Genomic DNA, 22,368 nt, shown 5'->3' with positions numbered 1-22,368 from the left:
TTACTAACCCTACACCTACCCCCAACCCTAACCTTAACCATAACCTAATCCTACTCCTTCCTTCACCCTAACCATAACCACCCGATGCCCCCCCCGTGTCACTTTTAATTTCATGCAGCCATCACGGAATGAATTAGAATGAATTTGTGCTGCTGTGATGAAAATGAGGCACTTTTCGTCACAACATCGCAAACCAATAGATTAATGTATATTTCGTGCTGCTGAATCACGACTTGCTGTGAGACTGGGTTGGTGTGTCACATATTTCAGAGCCCTAGAATTCCCTGTTGCCCCTTTCTGAGACATTACTTACCTGTGTCATATTGTGAATGTGACATCTCCACATATGACCTTGACCCAGATGTCCAAGCTGACAAAGAAACCCACGGTCTCACCTCAAAATACCACTTTTTCACTCAAAATGTCAGTTCTAGAGCTTACATTTGTGTTGAAAACCTACAGTAAATCATGCACCTGACACCCTTTAGCATATGACATTTGACCTTGAACCTCTGGGTCAAGGTCAAACATGCAAATGGATAAAAAAAAATAGAACCTTTTGGGTGTATTTTGCCAACTTACCACCAAATTTCTCTTCTAGAAACTAAAATGCATTGAAGACCTATTGCAAATTATTCATCCCAAATCCCTTAAGCCAACTGCATTTGACCTTAGACCTTAGGGTGAAGGTTGCACATGAAAATTAATAGCAAATACTCTTTCCTGTATTATTTGGACTTTCTCCACTCATTTTTTCACTGTCCTGTGCAATGAAATTGGGGGAACCATTGAAATGGACTCCGAGCGGCCATCTGTGCTTGTTAAATTTATCACTATGCAGTGTCACCATAAGGTGGCGGGGCACCTCAACTGAGTATTGGCTTGTTTACTTTGAAATTGTTAATTTTTTTCTGGTTCGCTATTGTGTTCTATGGAGTAAATTAAGTAGTTGGAAGATTAGGCTACATTTTACCACAGTCTTTCTGTTTTGTTTTGTTTGTTTGTGTGTGTTTTTCTTTTTTTTTCTTTTTTTTGGCAGGGGGCAGGGGGTGCAGCTATACTTTGCTACAAATGATCTCATTAAATTTCTCAATCCTTGCACAAGTGTTCTGTTCACAATTGCACTGCTGAGTTGGGCAATAGCGCCCTCCACTGTGTGTAAAATCAGTCATCCTTCACTTTCATTCAGTCACAGAGTTGCTGATCAGGTTTCATATTTTATATATATATATATATATATATATATATATATATATATAATATATATATTATATATGTTATAATTATTATTATTAGTAGTAGTATTTTGTGTCTAATTAACTTTTTTGTTGTTATATTCAGTAATCCAGTTTGGGATGGTCACTCTTTTTGTGGCCTCCTTCCCTCTGGCTCCACTCTTTGCTCTGCTCAATAATATCATTGAAATTCGCCTGGATGCCAAGAAGTTTGTTACGGAGCTGCGCAGACCGATTGCTGCCAAAGCCAAAGACATAGGTGTGTGTGTGTGTGTGCGTGCACTAATGAACAAGGTTGGGTAGGATTACTTTGAAAGAATACATGTGGATTACATGTATGTATGCACATACAGTAGTGTTCAGAATAATAGTAGTGCTATGTGACTAAAAAGATTAATCTAGGTTTTGAGTATATATTTATATTGTATATTGTATATTTATATTGTATATTGAGTATATATTTCTTATTGTTACATGGGAAACAAGGTACCAGTAGATTCAGTAGATTCTCACAAATCCAACAAGACCGAAGCATTCATGATATGCACACTCTTAAGGCTATGAAATTGGGCTATTGTAGAAAAAGTAGAAAAGGGGTGGTTCACAATAATAGTAGCATCTGCTGTTGACGCTACAAACTCAAAACCATTATGCTCAAACTGCTTTTTTAGCAATCCTGTGAATCACTAAACTAGCATTTAGTTGTATAACCATAGTTTTTCATGATTTCTTCACATCTGCAAGGCATTAATTTTGTTGGTTTGGAACAAGATTTGCTTGTTTACTAGTGTGCTTGGGGTCATTGTCTTGTTGAAACACCCATTTCAAGGGCATGTCCTCTTCAGCATAAGGCAACATGACCTCTTCAAGTATTTTTACATATCCAAACTGATCCATGATACCTGGTATGCAATATATAAGCCCAACACCATAGTAGGAGAAACATGCCCATATCATGATGCTTGCACCACCATGCTTCACTGTCTTCACTGTGAACTGTGGCTTGAATTCAGAGTTTGGGGGTCGTCTCCCAAACTGTCTGCAGCCCTTGGACCCAAAAAGAACAATTTTACTCTCATCAGTCCACAAAATATTCCTCGATTTCTCTTTAGGCCAGTTGATGTGTTCTTTGGCAAATTGTAACCTCTTCTGCACATGTCTTTTATTTAACAGAGGGACTTTGCGGGGGATACTTGCAAATAAATTAGCTTCACACAGGCGTCTTCTAACTGTCACAGCACTTACAGGTAACTCCTGACTGTCTTTGATCATCCTGGAGCTGATCAATGGGTGAGCCTTTGCCATTCTGGTTATTCTTCTATCCATTTTGATGGTTGTTTTCCATTTTCTTCCACACGTCTCTGGTTTTATTGTCCATTTTAAAGCATTTGAGATCATTGTAGATGAACAGCCTATAATTTTTGCACCTACGTATAAGTTTTCCCCTCTCCAATCAACTTTTTAATCAAACTACGCTGTTCTTCTGAACAATGTCTTGAACGTCCCATTTTCCTCAGGCTTTCAAAGAGAAAAGCATGTTCAACAGGTGCTGGCTTCATCCTTAAATAGGGGACACCTGATTCACACCTGTTTGTTCCACAAAATTGACAAACTCACTGACTGAATGCCACACTGCTATTATTGTGAACACCCCCTTTTTTTAATAGCCCAATTTCATAGTCTTAAGAGTGTGCATATCATGAATGCTTGGTCTTGTTGGATTTGTGAGAATCTACTGGTACCTTGTTTCCTGTGTAACAATAAGAAATAAACTCAAAACCTGGATTAATCTTTTTAGTCACATAGCACTACTATTATTCTGAACACTACTGTACATTTGGATTACTTGTAATCTGATTACTTTTGGATTACATTTCAAAGTAATCCTACCCAACCCTGCTAATGAATATGGAGTGTTAAGACTTCTTTTCCTATCTTCATCACTGGGTCAACAGGCAGTCAAATTTAAAATTTTCAGTTTCATTAAAGAAACTGGTCAATTATCAAGTTACAAACCTCATAAAAAAAATAAATTGTTGATGTACTGTGCCGGTACATGACAGTCTTTGTGTCATTTAACAACTGTCATTTAGCTGAACGACAATTGTCATTCAGCTAAAAAAAGATAATTTGGTTGAATCTGTTGTTTTTGTCTTTCTGCAGGGATCTGGTACAATCTGTTGAGGGGCCTCAGTAAGGTCGCAGTCATCGTGAATGTGAGTATTGTTAACTACACCTGAGCAAACTGATGTCCTTCCAAAACAGGCCAAAAAGTGCTCTGATACCAAATTAATTACCAAAGTAATTAACTGAATGTGCAAATACTGAATATCAGCAATAATTTGTTTAAAAAAAATTTTTTTCTTAAAATTTAAATTTTTTTTGTATCTTCAATCTCTTCAACATGTATTATCTCTAGAAAGTGTGTATCCTGGGCTTCTACATGTTCTTATTACAATATTATTTCCATTCTGCTTTATTTCACATTTCTTTGGGTTGGAAATTACAAACGTGTCACAAGCTTGAGCAGATTAGTGGCTCAATGTTTTGTTTTATGATATTTCAGAATCTGTTGACTCTTTAATGAGAAGAAACCCATAATTCTTTGTGCAATGATTTAAAAAAAAAATCATGCTGTTTTTTCATAAAGTGAAAACAAATCTGGTGGCACTGACACCACAACATATGAAGATAGAAAAGTTAACCTTAAGAAAAAGAGGAAGTCTTGTATGGGTCATGAGATCCATTGGTGCCAGATTCCACAGCATGAGGCATAGAACACCCCAGGTCACTTCCCCAGCCAAGGCCAGCAGCTGTTTCCAGCTGGGTGGACTGAGACAATGCAAATGAAGGTTCTGGTCCACGGACACAGACAGGTAGTGTGACCAGGAGTGGAACCTAGGTCTATAGAGGAAATGATGTGTGGCGTCACACCTGCTGAACACCCGACCGTGTTACTGGGCTGGAGGGCAAAAAGCCGCCTTCGCCGTGGTTCAGTTGTTGTCTACTACATGTGTGTTGTCAAAATTTGCCATGATTCCATGTAGTGCCACAGGGTATATGGGCTACCAAATATGTGAAGCAGAAAAAAAATGGTGGCAGATGCATGAAAATGTACCGCTCTGCTACCCAATAATTCTAGGACATGGGTCCAAACAGGACAGAAAATGAACGGGAAAGTTAATTTAATTGGCATTAAATAAAAACAGTTTGCTAATAAGGAGAGTTTTCACAATTGTCAAGTTTACAAAGAGGACTTCAAGCATATCACCAAAGATGAGGAAGTTACAGCCATGCAGAGAATTGTATGCTTTCATAGATTCAGCAGCACAGTGGCTTTGGGGTCAGCACTGTTGCCTCACAGGAAGAAGGTCATGGGATCATGTCCCACCTGGTCCTTTCTGTGTGAAATTTGCATGGGGCGTGGTTTCCTCAGGGCACTCCAGTTTCCTCCCACCATGAAAAACATGCTTATTTAGGGTCTGAACCTGACCAGGTCAGCATCTCGACATCTGGAGTTGGTCCCCGGGCACCGGACTGTGGCTGCACACTGCTCCTAGTGGTTGGATTGTGTCTAAACGTAATTACAATGGGATAAATGCAGAGCAGTTTTGTTGTATGAATGCACAATGACAATAAAGGCCCTCCTTCTTCAGTGTAAAGTCCCAGAGTGTTCACAAGGTTTTTGAAGTAAGAACCTGAAGCATCACCAATGTGTTTTGTTTAGTCTTTCTGCTGCCTAATTCTGTTTTTTCTCTCTGTGTAATGTGTGGCTCTATCCAGAAGTCAGAGTGGGTGTCTTCTTCTGTAATGGTCATGAAATAGATGGGATCTGTGGACCCAACCCCCCCCCCCCCCCCCCCCCCCCCCCCCCCTCCCACAGCCAGCCTCCCGTTCTGGACACCAGCATGAACTCCCAAAATTTCCTGTATATTTGTATTGTCAAGTGTGTCTGTAGCATGGCCCAAGCAGAGGGTCACCCCTTTGAGTGTGGTCTGCTTGAGGTTTCATCCTCATATCATCAGAGGGAGGTTTGTCTCACCACTGTCACTTGTGTGCTTGCTCTAGGAGGTGGTAAGGTTAGACCTTACTTGTGTGAAGCGCCCTGAGGCAGCTCTGTCGTGATTTGGTGCTATATAAATGAAATAAATTGAAATGGAATTGAATCGCCAATTACTCACAGTTTTCCATAGATGTTCCTGCAGTACAAAAAGACCACACAAAGTCACACCATTAACAGTGAGTTTTCCTCAAAATCTGTTCTGATCTATTGCTGAGAAATGTTCAAGATGAGGGTAACTTGATTAAATTCTTGACTGTTTGCTGTCCTCCGGTGCACATTGCACACACAGACCTGCCCGGATGTAAAAAACAAGCACTGCCTCTTTATATTGGTAAAAAATAAATGGACTGCATTTATATAGCGCTTTTCCATCTGCATCAGACGCTCAAAGCGCTTTACAAATAATGCCTCACATTTACCCCGATGTGAGGGTGCTGCCATACAAGATACTCACTACACACCGGGAGAAATACTGACGTTGATATTGATCAAACTCCTAAAACTCCATATGTTACACATTGGTTACACTGAGTCCACGGCCTACGTTCGCCATCACTCTCATCGGTTCTCACTGGGGTTGCAGGCTGGGCACAGTGGGGTCTCCATGGTCGGAACAAAGATCCCTCTTGGTTGCCATCACTCTCCATCAGTCTGCGCAGGTTTATCGAACTGTTTAAAACACTTGCAGCAGTCTCATTTACTCTCACAGGTCCCAACCCATTCCCAACCTGTTGAAAAAAAAAACCTCTCAATTGACTCTGGATGGGATTACATTTCTCATTGTGGATATTAACAAATATTTCACTCATACAATTCAGTCACAATGCATGCTTGGTGTAAATGCAAATAACAGATCAAACTAGAGACCAGCCAAGACTTGAGAGTTGACAACATGTCATGGTCTTATAGGTCTTCTATGGGTCTCAGTTCTCTGTAAACGGGGCATTACTGAGCTATCTGCTCAACACGTTTCAAAAAACCTGGGACAGTGGCATGTTTACCACTGTGTTACATCACCTTTCCTTCTAACAACACTTAATAAGTGTTTGGGAACTGAGGACACTAATTGTTGAAGCTTTATAGTTGGAATTCTTTCCCATTCTTGCTTGATGTACGACTTCAGTTGTTCAACAGTCCGAGGTCTCCGTTGTCGTATTTTACGCTTCATAATGTGCCACACATTTTCAGTGGGCAACAGGTCATGGGCAGGCAGGCCAGTCTAGTACCTGCACTCTTTTACTATGAAGCCACGCTGTTGTAACACATGCAGAATGTGGCTTGGCATTGTCTTGCTGAAATAAGCAGGGACGTCCCTGAAAAAGACGTTGCTTGGATGGCAGCATGTGTTGCTCCAAAACCTGGGTGTACCTTTCAGCATTGATGGCGCCATCACAGATGTGTAAGTTGCCCATGCCATGGGCATTAACACACCCCTATACCATCACAGATGCTGGCTTTTGAACTTTGCACTGGTAACAATCTGGATGGTCTTTTTCCTCTTTTGTCCAGAGGACACAACGTCCATGATTTCCAAAAACAATTTTAAATTTGCACTCATCAGACCACAGCACACTTTTCCACTTTATGTTTGTCCATTTCAAATGAACTCGGGCCCACAGAAGATGGCGGCGTTTCTGGATGTTGTTGATGTATGGCTTTCACTTTACATGGTAGAGTATTAACTTGCACTTGTACATGTAGCGACGAACTGTGTTAACTGACAATGGTTTTCTGAAGTGTTCCTGAGCCCACGCGGTAAGATCCTTTACACAGTGTCGGTTTTTAATGCAGTGCTGCCTGAGGGATCGAAGGCCATGGGCATTCAATGTTGGTTTTCGGCCTTGCTGCTTACGTGTAGAAAGTTCTCCAGATTCTCTGATTCTTCTAATTATATTATGGACTGTAGATGATGGAATCCCTAAGTTCCTTGCAATTGAACATTGAGAAACATTGTTCTTAAACTGTTGGACTATTTTTTCATGCAGTTTTTCACAAAGTGGTGATCCTCACCCCATCTTTGCTTGTGAACGGCTGAGCCTTTTGGGGATGCTCCTTTTATACCCAATCATAACACTCACCTGTTTCCAATTAGGTGTTCTTTGAGAATTCATCAACTTTCCCAGTCTTTTGTTGCCCTGTCCCAGCTCTTTTGAAACGTGCTGCAGGCATCCATTTCAAAATGAGCAAATATTTGCACAAAAACAATAAAATTTGTCAGTTTGAACATTAAATATCTTGTCTTTGTGGTGTATTCAATTGAATTTAGGTTGAAGAGGATTTGCAAATCATTGTATTTTTTTTATTTACATTTTACACAACGTCCCAACTTCATTGGAATTGGGATTGTATTTGTACATCTTTGTCAAGTTGCACCAAAGTTCCAGAAAATAAATTTAATTCACACTACTATGAACTGTCAGAGGTATTCCGTTTTTCCGTTGCAGATATGCTGTGTTGCTTCTGCACTAAGATCTGAAAGAAAGTTGATGAATAGAACTGAATAAATTGAGTGTGTGGTTCGCTGTGTGTGGTAGAGATTTTTATGTATTGTGATTCCCACCATGCTCAGTTGTGCACAATGAAGGCACTGATCTACTGTTTTCCTTCCACCCTCAGGCTTTTGTCATTTCTTTCACATCTGACTTCATCCCACGACTTGTCTACCAGTATGGATACAGCCCTGACGGCTCCTTGCATGGCTTTGTAAACCACTCGCTGTCTTACTTCAACGTCAAAGATTTCCAGCCAGACACAGACCCTGTCAAGCCAATGCACCTTGGCTACAAGGTGGAAATATGCAGGTATACCTTCAACTGACTGAATAGTACCAGATGTCTGAAGCTGATAATCAATACCTTAACATTTTACCAATATCATACCAGTATTTAGCAAAAACCTAATATTATCAATGGCAATACCATTAAAACATGATATTGCTGATTTGGGGTTCCTGTAAAGCTTCATGATACCGTGGCTCTGCTACCGTTTCACTTTTTACTGCCACACAAGGTGCTGCTACCCTTTTAGATGTCATCACCATGCTTCCTAAAGCTTCAGTAGCTTTTATGACCTATGGTATCTGTTTGTGCAGGTAGGAATTTACACTAATTAAAGTGGTTACAACTTTACTGAATGTGCTTCACAATAAAAGCATTTTAATCACAAAGCAGTCACGTTAACATTAGCAGTCAAAGAGGACATGACGGGGATTCGATTTCCATTACAATCATCTTTTTACAGACATTGATTGGAAACATTGTGGGCCTGATTTACTTCAAGTTTCCACGTGTAAAAATGTGCACAAACACCATGGCAACTCCCAAATACACCTGTATGTTGAGAAATTAACAGTGCCAAATGAGGATAGCATTTGTCAAATATGCAATATAGAGCATGTTGTCCATTTGTACATTTGCAGTTGTCATTCAAGTGGATGTAGTTTGGGCTGGGTCCACTTGTATGCAAAAGATTCTGAAGGTAACATGCATATAAGTGAGGTTTGTACATGCAACATAATTTATCAGTGTGACAAGGAATTTAGCCAGTGCTGATTGCGTCTGTATTTTTGAGTTTGAAAACTTGGCATTAACTCATTGCATTTGACAATTGCTGCCACTTCCTCATACAAAAATTTAATATTTTTTAAAATCTTCACATTGAACGCAACATGGATGAGCTGCTGTTATGCATTATGGGAGTTTGGGGTTTGTTTGTTTTTTATTATTGTTATTGTAGTACGTACATGTTGGTTTGGCAGTGTTGTTAGTGTGATAGATTTGTTATGTTTTTATAGTTCAAGCTGTGTAGTTAGTTTGGTGAAGAGTTACAGTATGTTGTGATCATGAGTGAAAAGTGCCTTGCATTTGATGTCTTCTGCCACCATCTGTGTTGTTGTGTGTGAAAGCAGAAGCTGGAAGCGTGCATAAAGACAAAAGCGCTGGCTCGCTGTTTGTTTTGGGTTTGTGATCACCTTAACCTGAAACTGGCTTATCAGTTGCTGACAGTGTACTGAGTCAATACTAAAAGTTAGCGGTTAGCTGTAATTTCCACTAAATGTTTTTGTGGGTTATCAGTTTAGCGTTATAAAAGTTAACTTTTCAGTTAGCAGATTAGCGGTTGTCGAAGCAAACGTTTTGGGTAGCTGTGCCCACCACTGCAAGAAAATTCAAAAATTTGGCACTTCTGTCAACCCTAGAGGTCTGCAGAATTTTCCAGCATTTTCCCACCAGGACCTGGTCAGTCGTCTTGGCAACACTAACAGTATTTGAATATCATGTCTAGTGCTGCACATCTGATTGTTGAAACTAGGAACCAGCAACTCAGAGGCCCTGGGTTTGTGCAAAGTCAAGGAGCATTGCACCATTTTCACCTCCATTACCAGATCCATGTGGAGCAATGCAGACATCATAAGCAGCCCTGTTAGTGCCAGTGGTTGCGAATAAAAGGAATAAAACAGACACAAGGCGCAGTGTATGTTTGAGTCTGAGTCTGATAATATCCTCATTGACAAGAGTAACATCCAAGGAGCTGATCAGCCACAGCAACTGTCACTCCCTCCGTACACCCACTGTTCGGATGACTAGACCAAAAGTAGGTGTATCCACCCACAGGGATTGCAACTTCCTGATCTTCGCACTTGAGACAATGCAGCCACTGAAATGTGGAGTTTTACAAGCTCCCTTGACAGCAGTGGAAGATGGTCATCCTTGTTTGGTGAAAGGACGTTCCAGGTGCCCACCCATGTGAGCCTACTCAAGTTCAGACCTATGCAGTGAAAGAGCCCTCCGAGCCGCACCAGCTGCCATCCTCCAAAGACAAGTCCCTTGGTTCTCTCCTGTGGTTTCCTCCTATTGGGAGATGAGGCTAGAGATGGCTTTCCCACATCCCCTTCATAATGCAAGCTACCTTCTAATCAAAGGCAGTGGCAGAGTTCCTCCCCCAGAGAGTGGCAGTAAAAATGTTCTTTTGTCTTGAAGCTGCATGTGATGATTTTATGGCAGCTGAAGTGCAAATCTCACTGTCAACACCAAAAGAAGTAACTATGGGGTTGGAGGACCACCTATGGTTCCACATGTAGAACCATGCCCAGGTTACACACACACAAAAAAAATACACAGATGTAATGTGAGTTGTACAGAAAAACAGACATGGATGGATATCAAAATTTCAAATATGTTATACATAGGTTTCCCCAGTACATCATAGTGTGACAGACGGTTAAGGAGGAAATCTCTGCAGCAATGTGTGTGTGCTACAGCAATACATATAGGAGAACACACTATGCTATGAGGAATTCCCTCGGGTTGTATTAATTCAATTTAATTATATAGCACTAAATCACAACTAACCTTAAATAACCTTAATATTGTGTGAACACCAGCTTCTGTGTAAAAGGAGTTTTCCACTGTTTATGTCCTGGCTAGGAGAAACATTTCATAAACACACTTTGTTTCTTTGGTTCAGCTACATTGTTATGCACAAAGTAGTTCACAGCCCTGACTCCAGATGAAAAAATAAATAGATAATCGTACAGTTTTGTATGTATGATTCGTTTTCCAAATTTCAGCACTGGCGCTGGTCATCTTTTTCTTTCCATGCCCTCCAGTCAGTGTTGTTCTCTCCAGCCTCATTCAGCCACCTGCCACCATGTGTACCTTTGTGCCACAGAAGTGGTGGCACTGTTTCACAGGGGTGGTACCACTTTGGCACACCAAAATAAACCAGTCACCGAAGTTGAGAGTTGCAGGAGTCGCCGCACGTGTTTAGAAAATGATTAAGATACGCTCTATGACTGATTTTCACCCTGTCACATATCACTGACGCCCACTTTTTCTGTGGCAGTTCAGTGAATGTGGTGTGAACACAAATCAAAACTTTAATTTCTCTCTAATCATTACAGTCACACACTTAAAAGAAATATTGAACAATTGCAGAGCTTGAAATCCACCTCCTAAAAGCAAAACTTCAAAATACTGAAATTTTCATAAATTAAGAATTCTGAATGGATTTTTACTTTCTGTGTATTGGGTATTTCTCATTGTTTTATGATTTAAAGCATGTACAAATTATAAACAGATGTGTGACTAGCATATAGCTTTTTTGCTTTTTCTGGGTGGGGGGGTCAGATGGCAAAATGCCAGAAAATATGCTTTTCAACAGTCTTTTGAAATAACATAGTGACTCCACACTGTTCCACCTGTTATTCTTCATATAGCTTGTATTGTAATATTTTGTCCATTTAGAGCACTTTTTAAATCCGCATTTAGTAATCCTGGGGAGCCTGTCTTTGGATCAGGGTACTCAACCCAATATTGCTTTGTAAAATCATTAAAAAGAAAGACAGACTACATGATCCTGGACAGGAAAAAAAAAAAAATCCCCAAATCCAGGTCACTTTTATCCTGATTAAATTTTTTGAACAGCTGACCCCTAGTGATAATGTTACAATGGTGACATGCACTGTGGTTACATATATTTTCATTCAGATGGATCTGATTTTTATATGGGAGTGTATCTGGAAAAAACAATGTGACACTGTGTTGACTAAGTGTATTAAAGTTGTTCTTTTGTGTTTGTTTATAACGTACTATAAATAGATGTGAGGATGGTCTTTCTCTTTCTGCTATCAGATATAAGGACTACAGAGAACCTCCCTGGTCTGCCACACCGTACGAACTGTCTAAGGAGTTCTGGGCCATTTTGGCAGCACGCCTCACCTTCGTTATCATCTTTCAGGTTTGGAATAACACCACATTATTGATGTAAAAAAAAAATACATGCCATCCACGGGATTCGAACCTGCAATTTAAAAAAGCTGTGATTGCCAGCGAGAAACTTTACCACTGCACTACCATCACTGTCCTGTAAAAGGTGCGGGAAAATGCCTGATATCAACAAGGACATAAACATATTTTTTTGAAAAAAGAGAAAAAAAGCACTCTGATACCTGAACAAATGGCATTTGTTACAGCGTATTTCAGCTGATACATGGCTGAAAGTGGCGTATTTAGACAAATTTCACATCCAGCTCAAAAGTGATTGTCTGCTGACTGTTTTTGTGCTAACAACATGAATGGTCACACATTCTCTAAGTGTCAAGCGAGTTGTGTTAGATGTTCATGTGTGCAGTGGTGGGCACACCTAATGAAAAAGTTAGCTTTGATAACTGGTAATCAACTAACTGAAAAGTTATCTTTCTTGACACTGAACCGTTAAACTGCCTAAAAACTTATTGGAAGCGACAGATAACCGATAACTGATAAGAAGCTGATTTTGAGTTTAAACACCGCCAAAGCTTTTTATTTTCTCCCTGTCTGCATATATAGGAATGGCAAGTGCCACACTGGCAGAACCGATAAGCGTGATGACGCTAAATATAATCTTATCAGATATTCCTGCTGTGTGTGGTGTGTTAAGAAGGACATGAGGAGCTAATTGTGACATGCAGCCAATCAGAAAGTGAGATGTTTGACCTGGGAATGTTCGTGTGTGTTGTTTTTACCATGTGGCTGACACCACACACTGTACAACTAAACCTGTCAGATCTATGATTTTTTATTTTTTTTTTATCTCCATGTGTGTGGTCTCTCAGGTTTTGGAAACCTACAGATAATTTTAAAATCCTGCAGTTGATAACACTGTGATATAACCGGTCACCAGTAGATGGCAGTGTTCTATGCATTTTGACGCCAATTATATCACACAGCCTGAATCACAATTTAACAGACTTTTCACCTTTGATAAGCAACCTGGGCTTCTTTTGGCATTTTTACATAAAACAAACACAATAACAATGTCTATAAACCCAGAGAATGTATTCACGAGAGTTTTAGGCACAATATACAAAGAGTTTAATGCCTGATCAGAGCATCTCAAATGCATTTCTTCTGTTGTGAATGTACTGAGATACCCATAATGCACCTGATCACAGCATGTCCACACTAAAACCTTCAAAATTAGTGCATTACTGTAACACTAAAACATATATTTGATATTTTCACTTTATGAAACTTCAGTGACGTTAATTTAAATAACATGTCCAAAATTAGTTTGGTTAAAATTATAACCATAAGTTAAAACTGTATGCCTCTGGATGACTTGGGTAATATTGCCAGTGTGTTATTATGGGGTCAAAAGAAATAAGCTTTTTTTTCTTTTCTGTGACCAGTTCTCCTTTGCCTGCAGAGGATAGAGTGGTTTCTTCTAGAACCAGCTCTTCTCTGTTTGCAGAGGATAGAACTGTGCATCTACTACAAAAAGTTACGTCTGCAAAAATGTTAGCGGTCTAAAAATTATCGGACCAAAACTTATTGGAATATAATTGGCCCGATGATGGTTTTCAAAGTTATCTGAAAAGCTAATCCGATAATGAAAACATTATCTTCGATAATTAGCAGTTAGCAGATTAGCGGAACTGTGCCCACCACTGCGTGTGTGTCACCTGGAATTTGGCTGGGACCTGCCGTGAGAGGGATCGAATGGCCTCTCACAGTGCACACACTGTCTTTCAAGCCGCTGGTGTGCGCAAATAGTTGTAGCAACAGGTGTACAAGGCATTGGAGGCAGCTCTGATTTTATACGTATTGCATACGATTCCTGCTTCATGCGCTATTCATGCGCGGTTTGACCACATTCGTACTATGTATGAAGGGGCCCTAACACAAATATTTGTTTATCAGAATGCAAAAGACGGAGAACCACACCTCTTTCTGGGTCAGACTCAAAACTTTTCAATAACCCCTCATATTTGTTCTATCCACCCACCAAACCTGCTGATTGTAATTAGTTCAACTTTTTGGGGAGGTAGATGAGCTAATCACGAAATGAGTCATATTTTTGTGAAACATTTTTTATTTTACTATTTCTAGCCCTAACCCTTCACCTGACCCTAACTGTAACCCCCACAGACCCCCCCCCCCCGTGTCACCCCACATTTGGTGCTCCTGTTATGAAATCAATTTGTGCTTTTATCATGAAAATGCGGCGCTTTTCATGACAGCATCACGAACCATAGATTAATTTACTTTTCATGATGCCATCATGAAATGGCGTGACAGAACCTTTACTCACTGAAGCTGGGATGCTCACCTCTTACCAAGCAGCTGGTGGCCAGTTCTCAGTTCACAAGCTAAATGACACTCAAAAAAGATGTTTTTTACATAATTTTTGTTTTTAAAAAGGTACAAAGATGAACTGTCTCTAGCAATTTAATTTTTCAATTTCAGAGTAAAGACATGCATTTTGTTACAAATATTAATTCAGCATCAATTTATCTCATCTACTAATGTGCACACTACTGTCTCAGTAAAGTTTAAATTAGTGACAAACATGCTGGCATTCATTATGTAAAGTGAGTTTTTTATGAACTGAAGGGCCAGTGGGTTTTAAATCCCGTTGGGGCGATCAATGTGTCCTTGTGAGGGGTTTTTGGTTCTCACAGATGCAGACCAAGAAGTAATGTTCAGTGACTGACCCCAGTCTCATTTGCCGTTGTCCTGTGCAGAACGTGGTGATGCTGATGAGTGACTTTGTGGACTGGCTGATCCCAGACATCCCCAAGGACATCAGCCTCCAGATGCACAAGGAGAAGATCCTGATGGTGGAGCTCTTTATGAAGGCAGAGCGAGGGAAGAGGTTCACAGTACGGGAGAGACACAGTCAGGGCAACTGCGCTTCCTCGTCAGCCAATCAGAGCCCGCCGCAGCCCCAGTCACGCCCCGTCTCACACACCACCAACTGATACTAACTGCCAGCTCCGGAGTCTGGGAAAACAAATGCAAAGACCAACAAGCAAATGCATCACATGTAAACACGCTACAGTGAAGCTTTCTAACTCATATCTCATTAACAACACCTTTGCTGCATTCAAGATGTGTGTGAATATTTGCAGTGAAGTCAACAGTGATTCCAACTGAGTTTGACTTTGTTCACATTACAGACCTGATCGCGTGAAGTTTACAGCAGAAGTGGGTACCCCCCTGTGCCATATCACTCAAATGCCAAATGATCCAAAATAGTATCAACTCAGTAAATTCTATGACATCTAAGCTGAAGAGTGACAAAGCAGGTGGCCATCTGGAAGAGGAGTTGGACCACCATTATGTAGAGAGAGGTTCCACTCCAGATATGTACTTCAGTCTACTTGTCTCTATTCTTGCACAAGACACTAAATCTGCATCTTGTCAAGCCACTCGGATGTAAATGGGTACCAGCTTTGGATGGGGAAGTAACCTGTAACAGGCTGGCATCCCATGCAGACAGATTCGTAGACTCTGTTCTTCATGCTGCAATGAGCCTCAGAGAATTTCAGTTGAACTAAAGGGTATTTACTCTTTTGTAAAATTAAACACTGTTTCAGTTTACTTTATTTACACTTCCCACAGTAGGAACTCGATGTGACAAAAGACAGTACACCTTTCATTACTGAGATCTGAAGAATTTATTGTTTTTATGCTTTGAATCCACCTTTGATGGCAGAGTCAGGACTCCTTAGCAGGGAGGTGCTGTGCAACATTGAAGGATATTTATTAGGACTATCACTGGTATTATGTCTGATTCTATACTTCCTGATTATTGGCGCAACTGGTTTTGACTGATTTTTAGTCCAATATCTTTTTCCATCTTTGTCATGTCTCATAATCTGATGTTTTCATTTTATTGGCGATTGCATTCCATGTGGACACATGAGGCAAACTAGCCTCAGGTCCAAAATTGAAATCTTTCTGGTCTTCAAGTCATGTTATGGCCATATTCATAGCCACTTACAAATCACATGTGTGTTCTTGCTGCACTGAGTTTCTACTTTGGGACCTGTTTTTTCAATACAGTAATTCTAAAGTATTTTGTCTTTGATTATTTATAAGGTAAACACTCTATTTGTCAACTCAGAAATAACACAGTTCTTCAGGAGTTTGAATCAGTTGGTATGTAATCCATCATGCACAAGGCTGTATTCATTTCTGTTGTATACTGTTTGTTTCTATGGATGATAATGTCCAAAATAATGTTGTTTATTGGATGTATTTGAAAGGAATAAGCCATTTACTTTATCCTACTTGGGGTATTTTTTTTTTCTTGAAGACATGAACTTTCAAGACACATAGAAAAATAGACATTTTATGGAGTACAACATCTACAGTGGGGCAAAAAAATATTTGGTCAGCGTTTGATTGTGCAAGTTCTCCAACTTAGAAAGATGAGAGAGGTCTGTAATTTCCAACATAGGTACACTTCAATTACACTATGTAACACAATTTTTATTCCTGGCTTCTAAGTGTTATATTTCAACTGCTTATGTCTAAAGTCTATGGAAAAATGACTACATTCAGGACAAACTTTATTTTTTTTTTATGTTCTAGAAAGTTCTAAAAGTTTCTTGAAATTTCTCGATAATTCTGGACAGTTCTAGCAGTTCAAGAATATTCTAGAAGACTATTCAGTAGTAGTGAAGGCAAATCGAGAATATTCTTGAAAACAGACAAATTTCAAAATATCACTGTCCTGATCACAGAAGCAAAGTTTCTGTGGAATAACAGATATTTTCTATTTATTTAAGGCATAACAGGTTAGGAAAACACACTGTGTACCCAGGAACAAAACAAAAATAAAAATTTGTTACATAGTGTTATGAGAGAAAAAATGAGAAAAGAAAATCCAGAAAATCACACTGTAGGATTTTTAAAGAATTTATTTGTAATTATGGTGGAAAATAAGTATTTGGTCACCCACAAACAAGCAAGATTTCTGGCTCTCACAGACCTGTAATGTCTTCTTTAAGAAGCTCTTCTGTCCTCCACCTGTTACCTGTATTAATGGCACCTGTTGGAACTCATTATCTGTATAAAAGACACCTGTCCACAGCCTCAAACAGTCAGACTCCAAACTTAACCATGGCCAAGACCAAAGAGCTGTCGAAGGACACCAGGAAGAAAATTGTAGATGAGCACCAAGCTGGGAAGAGTGAATCTACATTAGTCAAGCAGGTTGGTGTGAATAAATCGATTGTGGGAGCAATTGTAAGAAAATGGAAGACATACAAGACCATTGATAATCTCCCTCAATCTGGGGCTCCATGCAAGATGTCATCCCGTGGGGTCAAAACGATCATGAGAACGGTGAACAAAAACCCCAGAACTACATGGAGGGACCTGATGAATGACCTGCAGAGAGCTGGCCCAAAGTAACAAAGGCTACACACTACGCAAAGAGGGACTCAAATCCTGCAGTGCCAGGCGTGTCCCCCTGCTTAAGCCAGTACATGTCCAGGCCCGTCTGAAGTTTGCCAGAGAGCATATGGATGATCCAGAAGAGGATTGGGAGAATATCATGTGGTCAGATGAAACCACAATAGAACATTTTGGTAAAAATTCAACTCCTCGTGTTCGGAGGAAGAAGAATGCTGAGTTGCATTCCAAGAACACCATATCTACTGTGAAGCATGGGGGTAGAAACACCATGCTTTGGAGCTGTTTTTCTGTAAAGGGGACAGGACGACTGTTCCCTGTTAAGGGAAGAATGAACGTGGCCATATATCATGAGATTTTAAGCCAAAACCTCCTTCCATCAGTGAGAGCATTGAAGATGCAACATGGCTGGGTCTTCCAGCATGACAATGATCCCAAACACACCGCTCAGGCAACGAAGGAGTGGCTCCATAAAAAGCATTTCAAGGTCCTGGAGTGACAAAGCCAGTCTCCAGATGTCAACCCCATAGAAAAATTGTTGAGGGAGTTGAAAGTCCATGTTGCCCAGCAACAGCCACAAAACATCAGTGCTCTAGAGGAGATCTGCATGGAGGAATGGGCCAAAATACCAGCTACAGTGTGTGCAAACTTGGGGAAGACTTACAGGAAACATTTGGCCTCTGTCATTGCCAACAAAGATTATGTTACAAAATATTGAGTTGAACTTTTGTTATTGACCAAATACTTATTTTCCACCATAATTTACAAATAAATTATTTAAAAATCCTACAGTGTGATTTCCTGGATTTTTTTTTTTCTCATTTTGTCTCTCATAGTTGAAGTGTACCTATGTTGAAAATTACAGACCTCTCTCATCTTTCTAATAGGAGAACTTGCACAATCAGGGACTGACTAAATACTTTTTTGCCCCTCTGGTAAAACTGCATAATTCTCTTTTCAAGGTGCACACAAAAACAGGGATTCTACTTTCACAAATTCTCAAGACCTGTACTGAACCATGTCAGTCCTCAGCTATTTGGCTTAAACAGTGCCTGGCCAAAAATTTAGTGATAACACCGTTCCAAACCAACAAAATTAATGCCTCGCAGATGTGAAGAAATCATGAAAAACTGTGGTTATACAACTAAATACTAGTTTAGTGATTCACAGGATTGCTAAAAAAAAAAGCAGTTTCAACATAATAGTTTTGAGTTTGTAGCATCAACAGTAGATGCTACTATTATTGTTACACCCCCTTTTCTACTTTTTTACTAAAAGCCCAATTTCATAGCCTTAAGAGTGTGCATATCATGAATGCTTGGTCTTGTTGGATTTGTGAGAATCTACTGAATCTACTGGTACCTTGTTTCCCATGTAACAATAAGAAATATACTCAAAACCTGGATAAATCTTTTTAGTCACATAGCACTACTGTTATTCTGAACACTACTGTAACCTTAACAAGCTCACCACAACTAGCATTAACCCCTTAATGCCTGAATTTATATAGCTGTATATAAAAAAATGTTTTGTGTGTGTTTTTGCCTTTAAGTAGATGGTAAATAATGTTGAGATTATTAATTACACTTTTGCACAAAAAATAAATAGTAATGTTGGTATTTTGGTAATAATTTATGTTATAATGTTATAATAATAATAATGGTATGTTGCAAATTTGCGACAACAGGCATACTGGTCAATTTGGTATGTTGCATATTTGAGTCAAATATTGTAGCATATATGCGACAATAGGTGTTAAGGGGTTAAACTTTCCAATTAACAGACTAAGTAGACAATTATTTATGGTTACAGCTGTCCTAAAATTGTTTGCCCTGCCGTGATGTAACGCGGTGCTGTCATTAAGCTAAAATAATGTGGGCCCGTTTTAAAATATTTTTAATACAATAATATAATATCTCTTCATGTTTCAGCAGCTGCTGTGCTCTGGTGCAAAATTTTAAATGTTGAAGTAAGATCCGAGTCTCCTTATATACTTGACAACTGACCAGTCACTCTGGAATAATTACAGCTCACTATCACAAATAAAAACACTAATTTTATATTGATGGTAAAGTATGTGTATATGTGATGTGTTTTATAAATGGGAATTAAATGTAGGAGCTATGACTTGCTAGCACATGGCATCATTATATATGTAATGCTGTCACTCACATTTTTCTGACAATCTGCCTTCATCCTCTCCCAATTGTGTGTCAAAATGTATGCAAATTTTGATCCATCTGTCAAACTATACATACAGATAGGCACATTTTGCCCTCTAATTTGTTTTTAATAAATATCAGTGTATGTTTTAAAGGTGCCTTTTTGTACAGGCACACTGGTTCTAAATGATGCCCCTGGTCCCATGATTCAATTTTGCTGTTTGTAATGCCTAGAATTAAAAAGGTAATTGCTGTGTTTAAATGAAAATATCCATTTCAAATGTATTACTGCACCATTGTACATGCACAGATTTATAGTCATGTGTAAGATATTAAACTCAACTGTAATAATGGTATAATACAATATAAGACCATACACGGTGACATGTTTACAGCCTATAACACTAACCTCATGTTAGCAAAAAAGAAAAAAAAAACATCTTGGTAAGAATTGGATTGGAATTTGAAGAGACTTTAGCTGTGATTTTCATAAAAGGTCTAATAGTTGCAGAAGCAGCGTAACAAAAAACTGATTGTAGACGGTCAAGCGTTGGAGTCGGGAAGTGGCTTCTCCAAACTAGTGCAGCTGTGTTTTGTATTTCTGTTTTAAAGCATATCGGTCAAACTGGGACTGTCTCCACATTTAGTTGCCTTATATCACTCATGTCCACTCCTGTTCCTGTGGGCTCTCCTCCGCACTCCAAATTCCATCTATCCATCCCAACCTGCCCAACCCTGTCTAGCTGAATCAGCTGGGAGACTGATGTGCCGGGGCCCCGAGAGCAGGACTCGGAACCACTGCTGTATACTAACCCTGTCAACCTTCTTAATGCTCCAAATGTCTCAAGCACAAAGACTGAACACTGTTTGTTATTCCTTCCTGTACGTGCAAATGCATAAAATACGATGTGAAAATCAGTGCAGCAGATAACTGAAACAATCATGCAAATGGTGATAAAAGCATCAAATTACTCCTTAGACACTCCTCTTTTGAAAAAAACGATTGGCCACTTGACTTTTCAATTGGTGGTCAGGTAGGGGTCAATTGAAGAATTACACAGAGGGAAAAATTAAAAGATGCTCCAATCATATTGAAAAATATTCCACATTATTTGCCTGATCATAAAGATTCCAAAAAGGTATAGTTTGGACTATTTGTGACTGAATTCTATGGAGTTACGGGATAAAAACAGCAAGAATGGTGACAAAGCTCAATTTCATTTTGTACAGGGTTCAAAAGTTAAAGCTGCTCCAATTTTGTTAGAAAGTGATGCAAATTATTGGTTGAGCTAATAGGATTAATAAATGGAATAGTTTTGACACTGTTGAATGCTTGGTCTCCAAAGTAAAGGTCAAACAAGGTCTACGTCTATTGGATTCTATGACATGTGACATATGTTACCCCATAACAGGATAAGTAAGGATGATACATGGTCCAAACTATTCCTTTTTAAAACCGTGTTAACTCAGCTAGTAATTTACATCACTTTTTACCAAAATTGGAGCAACTTTAACTTTTGACCCCTGTACAAACCAACACTGACCTTTGTCACCATTCTTGCTTTTTTTATCCCATAACTCCATAGAATTCAGTTACAGGCCGTCCAAACCATACCTTTTTGGAATCTTTATGATCAGGCAAATAATGTGGCGTAGGTTTCAATATGATTGGAGCATCTATTAATTTTGACTCGTGTAATTCTTCAATTGACCTCTACCTGAACGCCAACTGAAAATTCAAGTGGCCAATCATTTTTTTCAAAAGAGGATTATCTGAGGACTATTTCTGCCGAATTTGATGCATCACCATTTGCAGGATTCCGCTCTAAATATTCTCTTATCCGCTGCACTATACTGCAAATGTTGTGAACTAGCCCAACTGTAAGCGTTCCACCAGGACTGATCGAATGTATTATCACAGCTTTCACTTTAAAAACTTTTTTTGTTTCATGGCATTTCATTTCTACGTGTGTCCACTTGGTGTTGAAAGGATTTTCTCTGCGCTGTGATCAGTGAGGATTTGCAGTGGCAGCAGTTTTATCTGTGTAATCGTTCTGTCTATGTAACGTGATGGAAGCATCAGCATGGCCTGATTCATGTTATATGGCATTTTCAGAGAGACTGTGTCTAACACCCACCGATATTCGAAGACTAAAGGTGTGATTTTTGTCTGTGATATGAGTGGTTTGCTCTTTTTTGGCAAAACTGCATATTTTTATAGTCTTAATATGGTTAAATAAGTAGGTTTAGTGTTGATAATCAGTGATATGTTATGTACTGCATCCACATAGAGAGTGTTTGTGCTGAAATATTGAAAAAAGTCTTGATCATCAACTGATGTCATATGATGTTGTCCCCTTGTTGATTGAGAAATCAGCATGCTGTCACTTGTTGCCGTGTTGTAATTACAGTGCCAATAAAACACTTGTGATTGCCAGACATCTATTACAGTGTACGGCAGAATGAATATGCAGGGCATATGTCCAACTTGTCTTTCTTGTACTTTGAATATTTTATTCTTTTTCAAACTCCAGTAACTGCTAATAAATCATTATCTCCTACTTGAGCACCAACATTTCTGAAAGTCAAATTGCTGCACCCAAAATTCACATGTAAAACGAGAGCCAATTTATAATCATACACGAGTTGTAAGTGATGACCTCTCAGCATTTTGAGATCTGGCTGGAAAATACTTAGACTTTTCAGCTATTAATATCTACACATTT

The 22,368-nt window shown here is 39.3% G+C and overlaps 1 protein-coding gene across 1 annotated transcript in view; it reads left to right on the top strand.

The window, feature by feature from the left end:
- The window catches only part of ano1a (anoctamin 1, calcium activated chloride channel a), a 278,021-nt gene extending 261,523 nt beyond the window's left edge, over window positions 1-16,498 (top strand). The window contains exons 22-26 of the mRNA XM_034183761.1: window positions 1,342-1,494; window positions 3,399-3,451; window positions 7,915-8,099; window positions 11,928-12,033; window positions 14,801-16,498. Of these exons, the coding sequence (XP_034039652.1) occupies window positions 1,342-1,494; window positions 3,399-3,451; window positions 7,915-8,099; window positions 11,928-12,033; window positions 14,801-15,037 (734 nt within the window). The 3' untranslated portion in view covers window positions 15,038-16,498. The remainder of the gene's footprint in view (window positions 1-1,341; window positions 1,495-3,398; window positions 3,452-7,914; window positions 8,100-11,927; window positions 12,034-14,800) is intronic.
- The last annotated feature ends 5,870 nt before the right edge of the window (window positions 16,499-22,368 follow it).

Source organism: Thalassophryne amazonica, chromosome 2 (assembly GCF_902500255.1).
Source record: "Thalassophryne amazonica chromosome 2, fThaAma1.1, whole genome shotgun sequence".
NCBI classification, from domain to species: Eukaryota; Metazoa; Chordata; class Actinopteri; order Batrachoidiformes; family Batrachoididae; genus Thalassophryne; species Thalassophryne amazonica.
Note: the sequence above shows the minus strand (reverse complement) of the source record. Positions and strands in the feature narration are given on the sequence as shown.